Here is an 18,854-nt window from a genome sequence, read left to right as displayed (position 1 = left end):
GACGACACCAAGGTAGGTGGTGTTGTGGATAGTTTGGAGGGATGTCAGAAGTTGCAGCGAGACATAGATAGAATGCAAGACTGGGCGGAGAAGTGGCAGATGGACTTCAACCCGGATAAGTGTGTAGTGATCCATTTTGGCAGATCCAATGGGATGGAGCAGCAGTATAAAATGAAGGGTACCATTCTTAGCAGTGTAGAGGATCAGAAGGACCTTGGGGTCCGGGTCCATAGGACTCTTAAATCGGCCTCGCAGGTGGAGGATGCGGTCAAGAAGGCGTATGGCGTACTAGCCTTCATTAATCGAGGGATTGAGTTTAGGAGTCGGGAGATAATGCTGCAGCTTTATAGGACCCTGGTTAGACCCCACTTGGAGTACTGCGCGCAGTTCTGGTCACCTCATTACAGGAAAGATGTTGAAGCCATTGAAAGGGTGCAGAGGAGATTTACAAGGATGTTGCCTGGATTGGGGGGCATGCCTTATGAGGATAGGTTGAGGGAGCTTGGTCTCTTCTCCCTGGAGAGACGAAGGATGAGAGGTGACCTGATAGAGGTTTACAAGATGTTGAGGGGTCTGGATAGGGTGGACTCTCAGAGGCTATTTCCAAGGGCTGAAATGGTTGCTACGAGAGGACACAGGTTTAAGGTGCTGGGGGGTAGGTACAGGGGGGATGTCAGGGGTAAGTTTTTCACTCAGAGGGTGGTGGGTGAGTGGAATCGGCTGACGTCGGTGGTGGTGGAGGCAAACTCGTTGGGGTCTTTTAAGAGACTTCTGGATGAGTACATGGGATTTAATGGGATTGAGGGCTATAGATAGGCCTAGAGGTGGGGATGTGATCGGCGCAACTTGTGGGCCGAAGGGCCTGTTTGTGCTGTGACTTTCTATGTTCTATGTTCTATGCTTGTGAAAGATCTATCTTGCTGAATATCCAGAAGGTGCTGTAGGTCTGTTCTGACAGCTGGCTTTATCTTCTCCAACCATGATCTCCCAAAAAGAGCTGGAAAATTACCACGGACCACACGGAGAGGCAACTCCACTGTTTGAACATTCAACTCTATGATGGTCAATATGAAACCTTTTAGCAGCATTATCTCTTCCATGTATGATCTTAAAATATCAGCTGGTTTTAAAATGAAGATACTTCAGCTTTGTTAGTATGTAGTCTCAGGAATTAAAGATACAGCAAGCAGCTCCTGCATTAACCTCCATCCTAATGAGTAGTCCACTTAACTTTGGAATCACCCAGAATCCATGTGATTCACCCTGTATGGATAAGACGGTCTGTTGGAGCTCTTCATCACATCATTGGACATTCTCTTCTCATAGTCGTAATTCATTTCTTCCATGTTGTAAATTCTTTTATAGAATGCAACTTTTTTCCTTCTTGAAGATATCCAGATTCTTCTTCTGAATATTCTTCTCAGGGGAAGCTGGTCTAGCCCCAACAAGCTTTTCCAATGTGACCCATTTTGCTTCAACTCTTGCATTGTCTATCTTTGCTCCAGCGTTCACTCACTGAATGGCCCATTTTGGCACATCTGTGACATGCTGGTTTCTGTTTCAACTTATGGGCAGTTCCCAAATTGTGGATCTGCATTTCTGCACCAAATTGTGAAGCCTCTTTAGCAGCCAGTTCCATCAACACTGCGATTTCTATTGCAGTCTTTAAAGTCAAAGCACGTTGAGTAAACAATCTTCTTTGGGTAGCCTCATTTTGGAGGCCAGAAATTAAACGATCTCAAAGAGAACCTTCTGACGACTCACCAACCTCACGATGTTGGGCCAGCCTTTTTAAGGTTGTCACAAGCTGAGCAATGCTTTTGCCTTCCACTTAAATCCTTTGGTGGAACCTGAACCATTCTGTGATGATCATTGGCTTTGAAGAGTAATGCTTTGAGGATCTTTGTCAAGTCATCATATGTTTTGGTTCCTGGCTTTGCTCGATTAACCACATTATGAGGGAAATCAAAAGCTTTTCTTCCTATTGCACTGATAAAAGTTGATACAAGCAACTCATTTTCAATGTTACTCCCTTGCACAATGTACTGAACCTGCTCAGCATGGGAACTCCATGATTCATTTTCTTCATTGAAAGGGTCCGTGGATCCTAACGGAACTGCCATTTCTCTTGCGGGTATTGGCGATTCGAGACTGTTCAGTCGATTCTTTTTTTACCGTCTTTCTAGAACTCTCCCCTTTAAACCCTGAAGACCAGTGACTTGATTTTTTTTGAAACGGACCCAGCCATACAGCAAAGCATTGATTCCACTTTTCAAACATGCCAGATACTGCCTGGAATATCACCGTCTCTGATCGGAAAAAAACCCTCTTTTAAAATCACACAGAGAGCTTTTTCTTACTTGAGTCTTTCTTCACTGGCACTTCAATTTTTAATCATAGAAACATAGAAACCCTACAGTGCAGAAGGAGGCCATTCGGCCCATCGAGTCTGCACCGACCACAATCCCACCCAGGCCCTACCCCCACATATTTTACCCGCTAATCCCTCTCACCTGCACATCCCAGGACTCTAAGGGACAATTTTTAACCTGGCCAATCAACCTAACCCGCACATCTTTGGACTGTGGGAGGAAACCGGAGCACCCGGAGGAAACCCACGCAGACACGAGGAGAATGTGCAAACTCCACACAGACAGTGACCCGAGCCGGGAATCGAACCCGGGACCCTGGAGCTGTGAAGCAGCAGTGCTAACCACTGTGCTACCGTGCCGCCCCTGTTGTTGCTTCTCCCCCACCTTCTATTATTCAAAGTGCTCGGACCAACAATGATTTTGTCTTCTACTTAGCATCTTTCTCGATGTTCTCAATCAAGCAAAATCCCGACAAGAGGCCAATTTTCTTTTTGTAATATCCTAACTATGTTAGGGGTTGTGGGTTTTAAACAAAAAGAAAAGATGTGGTTTGCACACGTAGATTCAAACTGACAACAGCAGGTCTTGCCGGTACAGAGTAAAACTGAAAGTAAAACAGCAGCCTCTGCACACAACCTAATACATTACCAAATAATCATGTGATCAGTTTGTAAAGCAACCATGCACCCATTTAAATATATAACAATCGTAGCCCCCAGGATGCTGATTGTCGGGGATTCAGCAAATGTGTTGCCATTGAATGTCAAGAGGCGATAGTTCAATTCTCTTTTGTTGGAGATGGTCAGTGCCTGGCTCGTGTAGCGCTAATGTTACTTACCACTTATCAGCCCAAGCCTGGGCATTGCCAAGGTCTTTCTGCATTTGGACACAGACTGCTCCAGTATTTGGGGAGTTGTGAATGGTGCTGAACATTGCAATGTTTGCTGCTGATTGCACAATCAGCAAGCATTCCCGCACTTCTGATCTTATGATAGAGGGAAGGTCATTGATGAAGCAGCTGAAGATGGTCGGGCCTCGGGCATCACCCTGAGAAATTTCTGCAGTGATGTCCTGGGACTGAGATAGCTACCTTGCTTTGTGCCAAGTACAACTCTAACCAGTGGGGAGTTTTCCCCGATTTCCATCGATTCCAGTCTCGCTCGGCCTTCTTGATACCACAAAAGCAGAGAAGCAAAGAGCAAGCATGAAAAAGAGACTGATAGCTTACATAAAAGGGAATCCCAAAGTCTTCTATCAGCATAAAATTGTAAAAGGGTGGTCAGAAGATGAGTGCAGCTGATTAAGGAACAAAATGGGGAGTTACACATGGAGAGGGGGGAACTGGCCGAGCTATTAAATGAACACTATACATCTGTCTTTGCCAAGGAAGATGCTGCTTTATTCATGGCGGAAATGCTGATAGTTCTGACACTTGGAGGGTTTAAAGTTAATAAGGAGCCATTGGATAGGCTGTCTGTAATTAAAGTTGACAAGGCACCAGGATCAGATGAGATGCATGAAAGAATACTAAGGTAAATAGAAATTGCTGAGGCACTGGCCAGAATTTTTCAATCCTTAAACTGAGGGGTTAGAGGACTGGAGAATTGCAAATGTTACCTTTTCATTCTTTGTGAACAAGATTACAAGTCCAGCAACTACAAGCCAGTCAGTTTAACCACAGTGGTGGTAAAACTTCCAGAAACAATAATTTGGGACAAAATGCAGATTAATTCATGAAAGCCAGCATGAATTTGTTAAGGGAAAATCATGGTAAACTAATGTGAGTTATTTGGTGAGGTGACTATTATGTATGCACCCATCAACTCAGGGTTCCCAAGTTCCGGTTGAACATCAACAAAACCAGTGAGCACTGGGTTGTCACTTGTGGCGGAACACACTCAGAAATATATTCATCCGCCGCCCTAGCAATCCCTCCCCTCTCAACGCCTTCAGAGACTGTTTCAGGGTCTGAACAAATCGTTCTGCCAGACCATTCATTGCCGGGTGATACAGTGCTGACCTCATGTCTGATTCCGGGGTGCTCCATGTACCCAGCCAAGTCTTGTCGCACAAGCTGGGGTCCATCGTCACTGACCACTTGCTCTGGATAGCCAAATCAGACAATCTCTCATCAAGTTTGTCTTGTGCTGCCTCCGTCAACGGGGACTTCATAGCTATGACCTCCAGCCACTTGGAGTGGGCATCCACTACCACTAAGAGCATCTGCCCTTCCACTGGATCAAAGTCTATAGAATTTGCTGCCATGGCGATTGGAGCCATTCCCATGGACAAAGAGGAGACCTCTTCAGAAATTGCTTTACAGCCAGGTAGACCTCCTCATTCTTTGGTCCACTTCCATGGTTGCTCTTTTCCCAACACTGGTTTCAACACCATCACCGGAATGAACTTGCCGTAGTAATTATTAAGTCCCAAAATGACCTCAATTGGAACACATTTTCTAGTCTTGGGACCTTCATGATAGCTTCTGTCTTCTTAGACACATTTGTGCGTTTTTTAAAAATTATTTTTTGGGACACGGACGTTGATGACTGGCCAGTATTTATTGCCCAACCCTATTTGCCCTTGAGAAGGTGGTGATGAGCTGCTTTCTCAAAACGCTGATACAACTGAGTGGCTTGCTAGGCCATTTCAGAGGCAGTTGAGAGTCAACCACATTGCTTTGGCTCTGGAGTCACATGTAGGCCAGACCAGGTAAGGATGGTAAATTTCCTTCCCTAAAGGATGTTAGTGAACCAGATGGGCGTTTCGACAATTGACAATGCTTTTATGGTCATCAGTAGCTTCTTAATTTCAGATATCTGCGTGGCAGGATTCAAACCTGGGCCCCCAGAACAGTAGCTGAGTTTCTGGATTAATAGTCTAGCCTACTACCACTAGGCCATCTTGCTTCGCACGGTAATTAAGGAAACTGGGACAACCAGGTCATTGCCAACATTATTGGCCATCAGATAAGCACTGAAGCAGTCTGTATAAAGTATCCAGCTCTCTGCCTCTTTATCGAAGTGAACCCTGAATTGTGCTGCCATTTTGTTTTGCCCCAGGTGGGAATTTTTCCCGCCAAATGAGTCTAGGCCCGAAGCCTCCTCCGAGTCACATCACACTGCCTGGGCTCTACCGTTCCAGTGATGCTAGGATATTTTACTGATACCATCCTTCTCAATTGAGAGATAGATGGTGCATAATCCCCTCCCCCAAATCGAGGACACTGCTAACTGAAGTTAGCTGTAGTTCCTGAGCTCCTTTCTCAGCATTCTCCAACAGTAGAGCTATTTGAATGGCCTTCTTTAGATCCTTATTGGGTTCTGCCAATAATTTTTTTTGGAGTGTCACCTTGTTAATTCCACAGACCAGCCTGTTTCACAACGTGTCATTCAGGGGTGGCCCGAATTCACAGTGCTCTGCCAATTTTCACAGCCTGGTCAGAAATCCGGTGATAGATTTCCCGACGTGTCCTGTTTGTTAGCAAATCCTTTATCTTACTACTATGTCACCTCCAATACCATAAGCTCTACTCTTGCATAGTAAACTTTTGTGTGGCACCTTATCAAACATCTTTTGCAAATCTAAATACGCTACATTGACTAGTTCCCCTTTATCCACCCTGCTTGTTATATCCTAATAATCAAACATGTTTTACCTTCCCCTTTCATAAAACGTTGGCTCTGCTTGATTGCAATATGATTTTAGTTAGATATATACTTGAAAAAGAAACATTTACACAGAGAGAGCAGGGTATTGGGACTAATTGGGCAACTAATTCAAGGAGTTTGGACAAACTTGTTTGGGTAAATGGCCTCTTTCTGTGACCCATCATTATATGAAATAACAAGCAGGGAGATCAGGATTTTTCTGAGCCTCGAGTGAGCGAACTTCTATGAAGACTCCAAAAACACAAACCCTTGTGGAAATTTGGTCAAGGCTCAGTACAAAGTAAACTTCATGCAGCATCTGAAACTTACCGAAGCAGTTGCCTCTGTGGGGCACAAACATTTTGGAAGCAGAGGCGATGTGCAGCTCTGCTGCAATGAGTGCCTTGATGATGAGGTCCTCAATCTGAGCCATCAAAGCTGCACAGACAAAGAAGAGATACAATAGAATCAGCCACTTTCCAAAGTCTATAAAATGCACTCGCCAGTTCCATCAAATATAGTTACTGCAGCACCAGACAAAATGTTCTCTTGAATGCAACTTTTTCCTACTTCTAAATGCAACGACATGGAGCACCTTTTTTCTTTATTGCTGTAAAAAAAGACATGTTGCTAAAGCTTTTCATCTTGCACTTATCAGGACAGTTCACAAGAATATCAATAGTACAGGGAACAATTTATACTGCATAAGAGAGTACTGATTGGTTGGAAAGTGGATTTTGATTGGTAGAGGCATTGCCATGGAAAATGCACCAGGGAACATTTAACTGCCAAGCTATTACATACTTGGTGCACAGACAGACACTCAGCTCCTTGGAGGACAAGTCAATATCAGCATCTAATTTCAAGCCCCTCATACGTCACTACACGGCTTAAACTGGCTCCGAATTCAAAACCTCTCCCATCTCTGGTGGGTGGACAACCCTTGTTCTAGGGCTGAAGGACAAGATGGGTGGGTCTGGTAAACGCTCAGATCCCATTAGTCAAGCAAGGAAGGGTAGACCACCAACAGCAATAGACAAGGTAACTGGGCTACACATGCCACAAGGGACACCACTCACCAGCTGTGTCTGTTCCTTCCTGCTTCAGGTACCGTAGCATTGCACTCATGCTCCACTTATTCCCGTAATCCTCCACTTCTGGGTCATCACAGCTGGGGAAAGAGAGAACAACAACATGGGACAATTATTGTAACGTTCAGATTCAGGGACTATGTTCCCTATTCAAACTGCGATTTCTCTAGAGCCAGACAGGGAATAGAGATTGCATTTCTGTGGCACTCTCTGCAACCACAAGACATCCTAAAGCACCTTTACAGCCAATTAAGTACTTTATGAACTGTATTAACTCTTGTAACATAACAACTATTTGCACACAGCAAGGTATAACTAACAGCAATGTGATAATTACTAGGCATCTGTTTTAAAGCGTTGTTTGCGAGATAAATAATGGCCAGTGCTCTTCTTACGCTTCTTCAAATCGTGTCATCAAATCTTTTACATTCACCTAAGAGGCGGGGGAGAGCCTCACTGTATTTTCACTAAATACTAATACATGGGACAATAATAAATCAAATTTTAAAAAAACAATTTAACATCTCATTCAAGAAGTGGCACTTCCAACCCTGCAGCGCTCCCTCAGTACTGCAAGTGTCAGTCTGGAACAGGGTGCAAACCCCGTGATCTTCTAACTCCTAGGTGAGATGCCACCCACTGAGCCAGGGCAGATGATTAATTTCTCCACATTAAGAGTCCGGGTTCGGGTAGGATTGGGTTCACCAGGGCACAGCTTTGCTGTTTCTGCAACACAATGTGTCTAAAAAAAATCATATTCTTTGGGATTTTAATTTTCTCTTCTGCACATTGATTCTGTTCAGTTTATAGAATGACTGCACAAGCTATTTGACCGTTCCTAATGAGCTCCACTCCCCTGCCCCTGCAGCAGCCCTGTAAACCTTTCCTTGAACAAGTGTTTTTATTCTTGTACATAACATGGGCGTCACTGCCTAGGTCAACATTTATCGCCCATCCTAATTGCTCATGAGAATTTATTCAATTCACTTTTGAAAATTCCTTTTAATCTGCCTCCACCTTCCTGTCAGGTAGTGCATTCCACAACAACTCACTGTGCGTGAAAGACAGTCTGGGTTTTTTGCCAATTATCTTAAATCTGTGTCCTCTGGGTACTGACAGGGTGCAATGTGAATACAAGACTTTTTTTGTCAGGGTAGAATTTGGGCAAGTCATTGGTTTAGGATGTTTTGCTCTCAGGTCGAATGTTTAGAAAGTTAGATGAGTACTTAAATCAGGACAGGTACAGCACGGGGTTAGATACAGAGTAAAGCTCCCTCTACACTGTCCCCATCAAACACTCCCAGGACAGGTACAGCACGGGGTTAGATACAGAGTAAAGCTCCCTCTACACTGTCCCCATCAAACACTCCCAGGACAGGTACAGCACGGGGTTAGATACAGAGTAAAGCTCCCTCTACACTGTCACCATCAAACACTCCCAGGACAGGTACAGCACAGCGTTAGATACAGAGTAAAGCTTGTTTTGCAATTTCCCCAAATTTTTCAGGTACAGTGTCAGACATTACCTGACGTAGTCACAGCTTTTTTTGTTGATGCTGTAGTTGGTCAGATGCATGAACTGGTTCTTGATGTTCCTTGTTGCACGGTCATACTTTACGGTGGCAAACCTTTTAAGGAGAAAGCAATGATTGGAGTTATATTCCAATAGGAAGCTGTAGGGAATGTGCTAAACTCCCCTCCACTCAGTTCATGGCCTGAAGGAGGCCAGGGGAGAGAAAGGACGTTTTCTGAGGAGAACACTAGGCTGTGGCGTATTCCTCCAAACCCTCAGTTTATGAAGTTTAATTTTGAAATGACTTGCTGCATATTCTCTATGATTGAATCAGACGGTTAGTTTAATCATGCATTCAAACCCGGGGTACGCACGTACACGTACTCACACGCGCAGAGACAAGGGGCTTTACAACTTTAAGAAGAACCACCAAAATGGGCATCTGTTCATGTGATTTCCAGACTCAAAACCCAGAGCTGTGTAAGGAGGGGGTTTCCAGATAAACAGGCTTCAAGGAGGGCTTTGTTGCAGGTTGCTTTGTCAGCCTGCAGTCCTGCTGTCGAATGTTTGCAAGTTGGAGATAAATCAGCACATTGCTCTGCTTCTGAGTTCTCAATTGTGTATCGAGATTTCAAAATGGTCACATCATGTGACCTGTTTCCTTGACAGTTCACAAAGGGATCAGCCATATTGATTGCCCAGTTCCAGGTAATTGCTTGTCTTTGATTTGATTTATTATTGTCACATGTATTGGAATATAGTGGAAAGTATTGGTTCTTGCACGCTATACAGACAAAGCATACCATTCATAGACAAGGAAATGAGAGAGTGCAGAATGTGGTGTTACAGTCATAGCTAGGGTGTAGGGAAAGATCAACTTAATGTGAGGTAGGTCCATTCAAAAGTCTGACAGCAGCAGGGAAGAAGCTGTTCTTGAGTCGGTTGGTACGTGACCTCAGACGTCTGCATCTTTTTCCCGAAGGAAGAAGGTGGAAGAGAACATGTCCGGGGTGCGTGGGGTCCTTGATTATGCTGACTGCTTTGCCGAGGCAGCGAGAAGTGTAGACAGAGTCAATGGATGGGAGGCTGGTTTGCGTGACTGCAGAGCACACGCAATGTTTCTCATTGCAGGTAGTTTATAGTGCCGACAAACTCCACAGTGCCGTTTGAGGCAGTGGTGAAGCAATATCCTCCCTCAGAAATCCGGGATGTAGGCAGAGCAGATACAGGGGAACAGAAATCTGGGATGTAGGCAGAGCAGATACAGGGGAACAGAAATCTGGGATGTAGGCAGAGCAGATACAGGGGAACAGAAATCCAGGATGTAGGTAGAGCAGATACAGGGGAACAGAAATCTGGGATGTAGGTAGAGCAGATACAGGGGAACAGAAATCCAGGATGTAGGTAGAGCAGATACAGGGGAACAGAAATCTGGGATGTAGGCAGAGCAGATACAGGGGAACAGAAATCCGGGATGTAGGCAGAGCAGATACAGGGGAACAGAAATCCGGGATGTAGGCAGAGCAGATACAGGGGAACAGAAATCTGGGATGTAGGCAGAGCGGATACAGGGGAACAGAAATCCGGGATGTAGGCAGAGCAGATACAGGGGAACAGAAATCTGGGATGTAGGCAGAGCGGATACAGGGGAACAGAAATCCGGGATGCACGCAGAGCAGATACAGGGGAACAGAAATCCGGGATGCACGCAGAGCAGATACAGGGGAACAGAAATCCGGGATGTAGGCAGAGAGGATACACGGGAAGAGAGAACAGAAATCCAAGATGTACACAGAGCAAGTATAGCAGAACACAAATCCAGGTACACATACAGTGGGTAAGGAAGATAACTGAATGGCAAGGCATAATCCTTGTCAACGACAGGATTGAGCATAAAGCCACTGTCTAAGTGAGATGAGATCAAGGGCTTATCTTGCATGTTAAAGTAGTGAATACCTGCAGTTATGTCATGTGATACACACTGCCCTGCCATTCCAGACACTACTTGAGTTTGCTCCCTTTCAGGTAAATTAAACAGATAATTGCTCAGTCAGAAGCCGAGAGCCTGAACAGAGCTGCCACCTAGTGATGAGCAAGTCCATTTTGACTGTGTGTGGGGCTTTGGTTTATGCTCCTGAGCTGACAGACAGCACTGGAGTGGTCCCCTCAGCCCTGCACAAACTTTGCACCATCACTGCATCCCCTCAGTGCTGCAAAACTGTTCCAGCTTTTCACAATGTTTCCTAATTAAATATTTCATTCCATCAAGGATGTGACTTGACCTTAAACAGGAGACAATCAGTAGCTTTTAAATACTAACAGGAAAGAGGTCAGTGGGGCTGGAAGAGTTGGGAGAGAACAAGGGATCAGATAACAATTCAGATGCAGTTAAACACCCTCACGATGCATAAACCGAGAGAAAATCAGACTTGTATTTATAAGGAAATCAAGGGCTATGGGGATAGCGCAGGAAAGCTGGGAGTTTAGGCAGAAGATCAGCCATGACCTTACTGAAAGGCAGAGCCGGCTGGAGGGGCCAGATGGCCTATCCCTGCCCCTATTCCTTATGTTCTTATATAAACATAAGAACATAAGAACTAGGAGCAGGAGTAGGCCATCTGGCCCCTCGGGCCTGCTCCGCTATTCAATAAGATCATGACTGATCTTTTTGTGGACTCAGCTCCACTTACCCGCCCACTCACCATAACCTTTAATTCCTTGACTGTTCAAAAATTTATCTCTCCTTGCCTTAAAAACATTCAATGAGGTAGCCTCAACTGCTTCACTGGGCAGGGAATTCCACAGATTCACAACCCTTTGTGTGAATAAGTTCCTCCTCAACTCAGTCCTAAATCTGCTTCCCCTTATTTTGAGGCTATGCCCCCGAGTTCTAGTTTCACCCGCCAGTGGAAACAACTTCCCCGCTTCTATCTTATCTATTCCTTTCATAATCTTATATGTTTCTATAAGATCTCCCTTCATTCTTCTGAATTCCAAGGAGGATAGCCCCAGTCTACTCAGTCTCTCCTCATAAGCCAACATTCTCAACTCCATGAATCAACCTAGTAAATCTCCTCTGCACCCCCTCAGTGCCAGTATATCCTTTCTCAAGTAAGGAGACCAAAACTGTACACAGTACTCCAGGTGTGGGCCTCACCAGCACCTTATACAGCTGCAACATAATCTCCCTGTTTTTAAACTCCATCCCTCTAGCAATGAAGGTCAAAATTCCATTTGCCTTCTTAATTACCTGCTGCACCTGCAAACCAACTCCTTGAGATTCCTGCACAAGGACACCCAGGCCCCTCTGCACAGCAGCATGCTGCAATTTTTTACCATTTAAATAATAGTCCATTTTGCTGTTATTCTTACCAAAATGGATGACCTCACATTTACCAACATTGTACTCCATCTGCCAGACCCTCGCCCACTCACTTAGACTATCTATATCCCTTTGCAGACTTTCAGCATCCTCTGCACACTTTGCTCTTCCACCCATCTTAGTGTCATCTGCAAATTTTGACACACTACACTTGGTCCCCAACTCCAAATCATCTATGTAAATCGTAAACAATTGCGGTCCCAACACTGATCCCTGAGGCACACCACTCGTCACTAATCGCCAACCAGAAAAACACCCATTTACCCCCCCTCTTTGCTTTCTGTTAGTTAACCAATCCTCTATCCATGCTAATACATTACCCGTAACACTGTGCACCTTTATCTTATGTAGCAGTCTTTGGTGCGGCACCTTGTCAAATGCCTTCTGGAAATCCAGACACGCCACATCTACAGGATCTCCAGTGTCCACTGCACATGTAATGTTCTCAAAGAATTCCACCAAATTAGTCAAACATGACCTTCCCTTCATAAACCCATGCTGCGTCTTATCAATGTGACAATTTATATCCAGATGTCTCGCTATTTCTTCCTTGATGATAGATTCAAGCATTTTCCCTAGTACAGAAGTTAAGCTAACCGGCCTACAGTTACCTGCCTTTTGTCTACCTCCTTTTTTAAAACAGCACGATAAGACACCAAACACAAGTATCATCTTGACTTTGTCAGTAGCATCTTCAACAGAAAGTCATGGGTTCCAACTCCACTTCGAGACTTGGATTTCAGTCTGGTCCGACACTTGAACATAGTACAAAATGACCAGGAAGGTACCATAGAAATGCAAGTCCCTTTTAGTCAATTACTTTTGAAGCGTGGTGACTGTCATGTTGACAAACATGGTGGTTATTTTGGGGGCAGCAAGATCCCACTCACAATAATCCACACAAGAAGAACAGACAGTTTTCTCTGTTTTCGCTGAGTGAGGGAGAATGTTCAACCAGGGCACCAGAACTCTGTGAATGCACTGTTGAATCAATCAAAATGTATTCAATGCTTTTAGCATAAGCAAACAATAAAAGGTCAGCGTCATTGTCTTCACAAACATGCAGCCTGTGTATATGAAGCAGGGAGGGAGTTTCCAAGGAATTCACAGTAACAATATCCATGGAAACTATTACATCAATACTTGTCAATCAGGGTCCACAGTAACGTGTGGCTGGTGCCTGATGTTTCCCATAAACAGGAGTGTGTGCTGACACACACACAGGCAGACCCACTGACACACACACCCCCCGACCGATACACACCCCGACCGACACACACACACACCCCGACCGACACACACCCCGACCGACACACACACACACACCCCGACCGACACACACACACACACACACACACACACACACCCCCGACCGACACACACACACACCCCGACCGACACACACACACACCCCGACCGACACACACACACACCCCGACCGACACACACACACACCCCGACCGACACACACACACACCCCGACCGACACACACACACACCCCGACCGACACACACACACACCCCGACCGACACACACACACACCCCGACCGACACACACACACACCCCGACCGACACACACCCCGACCGACACACACCCCGACCGACACACACACCCCGACCGACACACACACACACACACACACACACACACCCCCGACCGACACACACACACACCCCGACCGACACACACACACACACCCCGACCGACACACACACACACCCCGACCGACACACACACACACCCCGACCGACACACACACACACCCCGACCGACACACACACACACCCCGACCGACACACACACACACCCCGACCGACACACACACACACCCCGACCGACACACACACACACCCCGACCGACACACACACACACCCCGACCGACACACACACACACCCCGACCGACACACACACACACCCCGACCGACACACACACACACCCCGACCGACACACACACACACCCCGACCGACACACACACACACCCCGACCGACACACACACACACCCCGACCGACACACACACACACCCCGACCGACACACACACACACCCCGACCGACACACACACACACCCCGACCGACACACACACACACCCCGACCGACACACACACACACCCCGACCGACACACACACACACCCCGACCGACACACACACACACCCCGACCGACACACACACACACCCCGACCGACACACACACACACCCCGACTGACACACACACACACACCCCGACCGACACACACACACACCCCGACCGACACACACACACACCCCGACCGACACACACACACACCCCGACTCACACACACACACCCCGACCGACACACACACACACCCCGACCGACACACACACACACCCCGACCGACACACACACACACCCCGACCGACACACACACACACCCCGACCGACACACACACACACCCCGACCGACACACACACACACACCCCGACCGACACACACACACACACCCCGACCGACACACACACACACACCCCGACCGACACACACACACACACCCCGACCGACACACACACACACACCCCGACCGACACACACACACACCCCGACCGACACACACACACACACCCCGACCGACACACACACACACACCCCGACCGACACACACACACTCCAATCGACACACACACTCCAATCGACCGACACACATCTCAGTCTTCAAACATCGGCAGCCTTGCAAACTGCTCTCAGGAGACAAGGTTCAAAACCCTTGGCAAAATGTTTTTCCAGACTCTGTGCAAGAAAAAAAAACACATTTTACTCAGGCAATCACGTGCTCTGAAAACTGCTCGAAAACAAAAATTAAAGACAAAAAAAGTGGGCAAAATAAATCCATTTTGAACAAAAGGTGGATCAAAAGTTGAGCGTAGTTGCCATCAAGGGGCCAAATTGTGAATGGCATGTAACAGCATTGTTAACCAAAGGAAAGCGAGGTGTAGTTCAGTTACAGGGATAGAACAATAAGTGTAAGGAGAGTAGACAGACTTCAAACAGAAGTTTCTTTGACAAAATTGAAGAGATGCAGAGGCTGGGCAAGATGGCTCACAGGGTGTGCAACAGTGGAGCAGAGCATGGAGAGTCATCCAGTTTCTGTTTATAACCTTAAAATTAGAGTTAGTTTGTTCAGGACGGAATCAAAAAGCATTCCTTCTCACAATGAGGAGTGGAAATCTGGAATTCTCTTCCTGCTATAAACTCTGTTCCCTAGCCACCAACTTCATCGCTCTTCCAGGCAACTGTCAGAGACAGAACCAAACTGTTTATTTGACTCCGAGATAGAACATAGAAAGCCACAGCACAAACAGGCCCTTCGGCCCACAAGTTGCGCTGATCATATCCCTACCTCTGGGCCTATCTATAGCCCTCAATCCCATTAAATCCCATGTACTCATCCAGAAGTCTCTTAAAAGACCCCAACGAGTTTGCCTCCACCACCACCGACGTCAGCCGATTCCACTCACCCACCACCCTCTGAGTGAAAAACTTACCTCTGACATCTCCTCTGTACCTACCCCCCAGCACCTTAAACCTGTGTCCTCTCGTAGCAACCATTTCAGCCCTTGGAAATAGCCTCTGAGAGTCTACCCTATCCAGACCTCTCAACATCTTGTAAACCTCTATCAGGTCACCTCTCATCCTTCGTCTCTCCAGGGAGAAGAGACCAAGCTCCCTCAACCTATCCTCATAAGGCATGCCCCCCAATCCAGGCAACATCCTTGTAAATCTCCTCTGCACCCTTTCAATGGCTTCAACATCTTTCCTGTAATGAGGTGACCAGAACTGCGCGCAGTACTCCAAGTGGGGTCTAACCAGGGTCCTATAAAGCTGCAGCATTATCTCCCGACTCCTAAACTCAATCCCTCGATTAATGAAGGCTAGTACGCCGTACGCCTTCTTGACCGCATCCTCCACCTGCGAGGCCGATTTAAGAGTCCTATGGACCCGGACCCCAAGGTCCTTCTGATCCTCTACACTGCTAAGAATGGTACCCTTCATATTATACTGCTGCTTCATCCCATTGGATCTGCCAAAATGGATCACCACACACTTATCCGGGTTGAAGTCCATCTGCCACTTCTCCGCCCAGTCTTGCATTCTATCTATGTCTCGCTGCAACTTCTGACATCCCTCCAAACTATCCACAACACCACCTACCTTGGTGTCGTCAGCAAACTTACCAACCCATCCCTCCACTTCCTCATCCAGGTCATTTATGAAAATGACAAACAGCAAGGGTCCCAGAACAGATCCCTGGGGCACTCCACTGGTCACTGACCTCCATGCAGAGAAAGACCCCTCCACAGCCACTCTCTGCCTTCTGCAGGCAAGCCAGTTCTGGATCCACAAGGCAACAGCCCCTTGGATCCCATGCCCTCTCACTTTCTCAAGAAGTCTTGCATGGGGGACCTTATCGAACGCCTTGCTGAAGTCCATATAGACCACATCCACTGCTCTTCCTTCGTCAATGTGTTTGGTCACATTTTCAAAGAACTCAACCAGGCTCGTAAGGCACGACCTGCCCTTGACAAAGCCGTGCTGACTACTTTTGATCATACTAAACTTCTCTAGATGATCATAAATCCTGTCTCTCAGGATCCTCTCCATCAACTTACCAACCACTGAGGTTAGACTCACCGGTCGGTAATTTCCCGGGCTGTCCCTGTTCCCTTTCTTGAATATAGGGACCACATCTGCAATCCTCCAATCCTCCGGAACCTCTCCCGTCTCCATCGACGATGCAAAGATCATCGCCAAAGGCTCCGCAATCTCCTCCCTCGCCTCCCACAGTAACCTGGGGTACATCCCATCCGGTCCCGGCGACTTACCAACCTTGATGCCATTCAATAGTTCCAACACATCCTCTTTCTTTATGTCCACATGCTCGATCCTTTCTGTCCACCGCAAACCAGCAGTACAACCACCCAGATCCCTTTCCACCGTGAATACCGAGGTAAAGTATTCATTAAGCACCTCCGCCATTTCTAACGGTTCCGCACAAACTTTTCCCCCTTCACCTTTTAAGGGTCCTATGCCTTCACACCTCATCCTTTTACTCTTGACATATTTGTAGAAAGCCTTGGGAGATGAGCTTCCGACTACATGTTTCCATCTTTGTTCTGCTTCCTCAACCTGAAATCGTCATTCACGTACATGTTATCTCCAGGTTTGCCTTTTCTAATGAATTCATCGAGTCAGAGTCATACAGCACTGAAAGAGGCCCTTTGGCCCATCATATTTGCGTCAGCCATCAAGCATCAATCCATTCCAGCATTTGGTTTGTCGCCTTGTGTGTTATGGCATTTCAAATGCTAAGTGCATGCTGGCCTTCCACGCACTGGGCAGAGGTTTAGGTGAGTTTGTGTCCTAATGTGCTCCAAATCTTATTCAACTGTTACCCTTGTGCTTCCGAGCCTTGTGGTTCCTAGTCAAGTTAAGCCTTGATTTTAAAGGTGTTTTCAAACCCCTCCATCGCCTCGCCCTCCCCATCTCCATAATCTCATCCAGCTCACCAACCCCAGCGATATCTGCCTATTACACATGTCTGATTTTAAATCCCTCCCCCGTTATCAGTGGCACTGCCTCCAGCTGCCTCGGCCCCAAGCTCTGGAATTCGCTCGCTCCCTCTCCATTTCCCGTCAAGGTGCCCTCCAGAAAACCTAAATATTTGATCAAGCTTTTAGCCATCTGCCCTGACATCTCTTGTGTGTTAAATTTGGCTTTATAATGCTTCAAGGAAGCACTTTGGGATGTTCAAACATGTTATTAAATACTGATTACACACCACTGGCTGATTAAGGTTTAGTTGAGGCTGGGGGGGGGGGGGGGGTCAATTGAAAAATTCTAAACCGAGGCTAATGGATCTTTGGGGCATGAAGCAAAGTCAGGTAAACAGTGCTAAAGTACAGATCAGCCATGATCTAACTGAATGGTGGAACAGGTTCAAGGGGCTGACCGCCTCCTCTTGTTCTGGTATAATAGGCTCAAGGCCATTTAACGGCCTCCTCTTCCTAGGTTCTCAAATTGGGGTTCACAGACACATGAACAAAGAACAAAGAATAAAGAAAATTACAGCACAGGAACAGGCCCTTCGGTCCTCCAAGCCTGCACCGACCATGCTGCCCGACTGAACTAAACCCCCACCCTTCCGGGGACCATATCCCTCTATTCCCATTCTATTCATGTACTTGTCAAGACATGGGTTCCACTTAGACTCACTCAGGGGACAACAAAGTAATTCTGGCCATTATTGAAGTGAATTCTGATTGCTCTCATGAGCATGTTCTTGTTTACTTGGGTTTTCAGCTGGTGCTCCGTGAGCAGACGGGGGGGGGGGGGGGGGGGGGGGGGTGGATCCTGTCTATGCGCGAGCCACATATATCCTGCCCAGGCACGGCCATGGAGAGGTTGTTACACACCTCACTTTCATATTTCTGGGTATCATGTAGTATTACAACTAAGATGGGGGTTCTGCGATTACTCATCCATTTGAAAAGGACTCCTTTAACTAAAAACGTTTGAAAACCACTGTACCACGTGACTGGCTCGAGCAATCGAATGGCCTTCCCCTGTTCCTATGCAACAGACTTGAGAGGCTGAGTGGCCTTCCACCTGTTTGCAGCAAGGCTGCAGGGTCTGGAGGAGTGGTGCTGTAATGGTGGAAGAGATGAAGATGAGGTAACCTCCTGGTACCCAAAATATCACATTTTACTTCACTGCTCCCACTGTATAGTGCTTTTTAATTGAACTAATCTTTCCTCCTTACACGTCTGGAAGCACTTGTAAAAATGCAATTGTTGCTACTTGTTGAGAAAATCACGACAG

General features: G+C 46.7%; 1 protein-coding gene across 5 annotated transcripts in view; it reads right to left on the bottom strand.

Annotated features, from left to right (window-relative positions):
- The window catches only part of ttll5 (tubulin tyrosine ligase-like family, member 5), a 340,921-nt gene that overhangs the window by 278,318 nt on the left and 43,749 nt on the right, over positions 1 to 18,854 (bottom strand). For all 5 annotated transcript variants that reach the window (XR_013500071.1, XM_078234550.1, XM_078234552.1 and 2 more), the window contains exons 10-12: positions 8,640 to 8,741; positions 7,102 to 7,193; positions 6,353 to 6,460 (exon numbers count right to left, since the gene is read on the bottom strand). Coding sequence is in view for 4 of the 5 variants with exons in the window: in XM_078234550.1 (XP_078090676.1) it covers positions 6,353 to 6,460; positions 7,102 to 7,193; positions 8,640 to 8,741 (302 nt within the window). In the remaining variant the exon portion in view is untranslated. The remainder of the gene's footprint in view (positions 1 to 6,352; positions 6,461 to 7,101; positions 7,194 to 8,639; positions 8,742 to 18,854) is intronic.

Source organism: Mustelus asterias, chromosome 18 (genome assembly GCF_964213995.1).
Source record: "Mustelus asterias chromosome 18, sMusAst1.hap1.1, whole genome shotgun sequence".
In the NCBI taxonomy this organism is placed as follows: Eukaryota; Metazoa; Chordata; class Chondrichthyes; order Carcharhiniformes; family Triakidae; genus Mustelus; species Mustelus asterias.
This window is presented reverse-complemented; position numbering and strand designations above follow the sequence as displayed.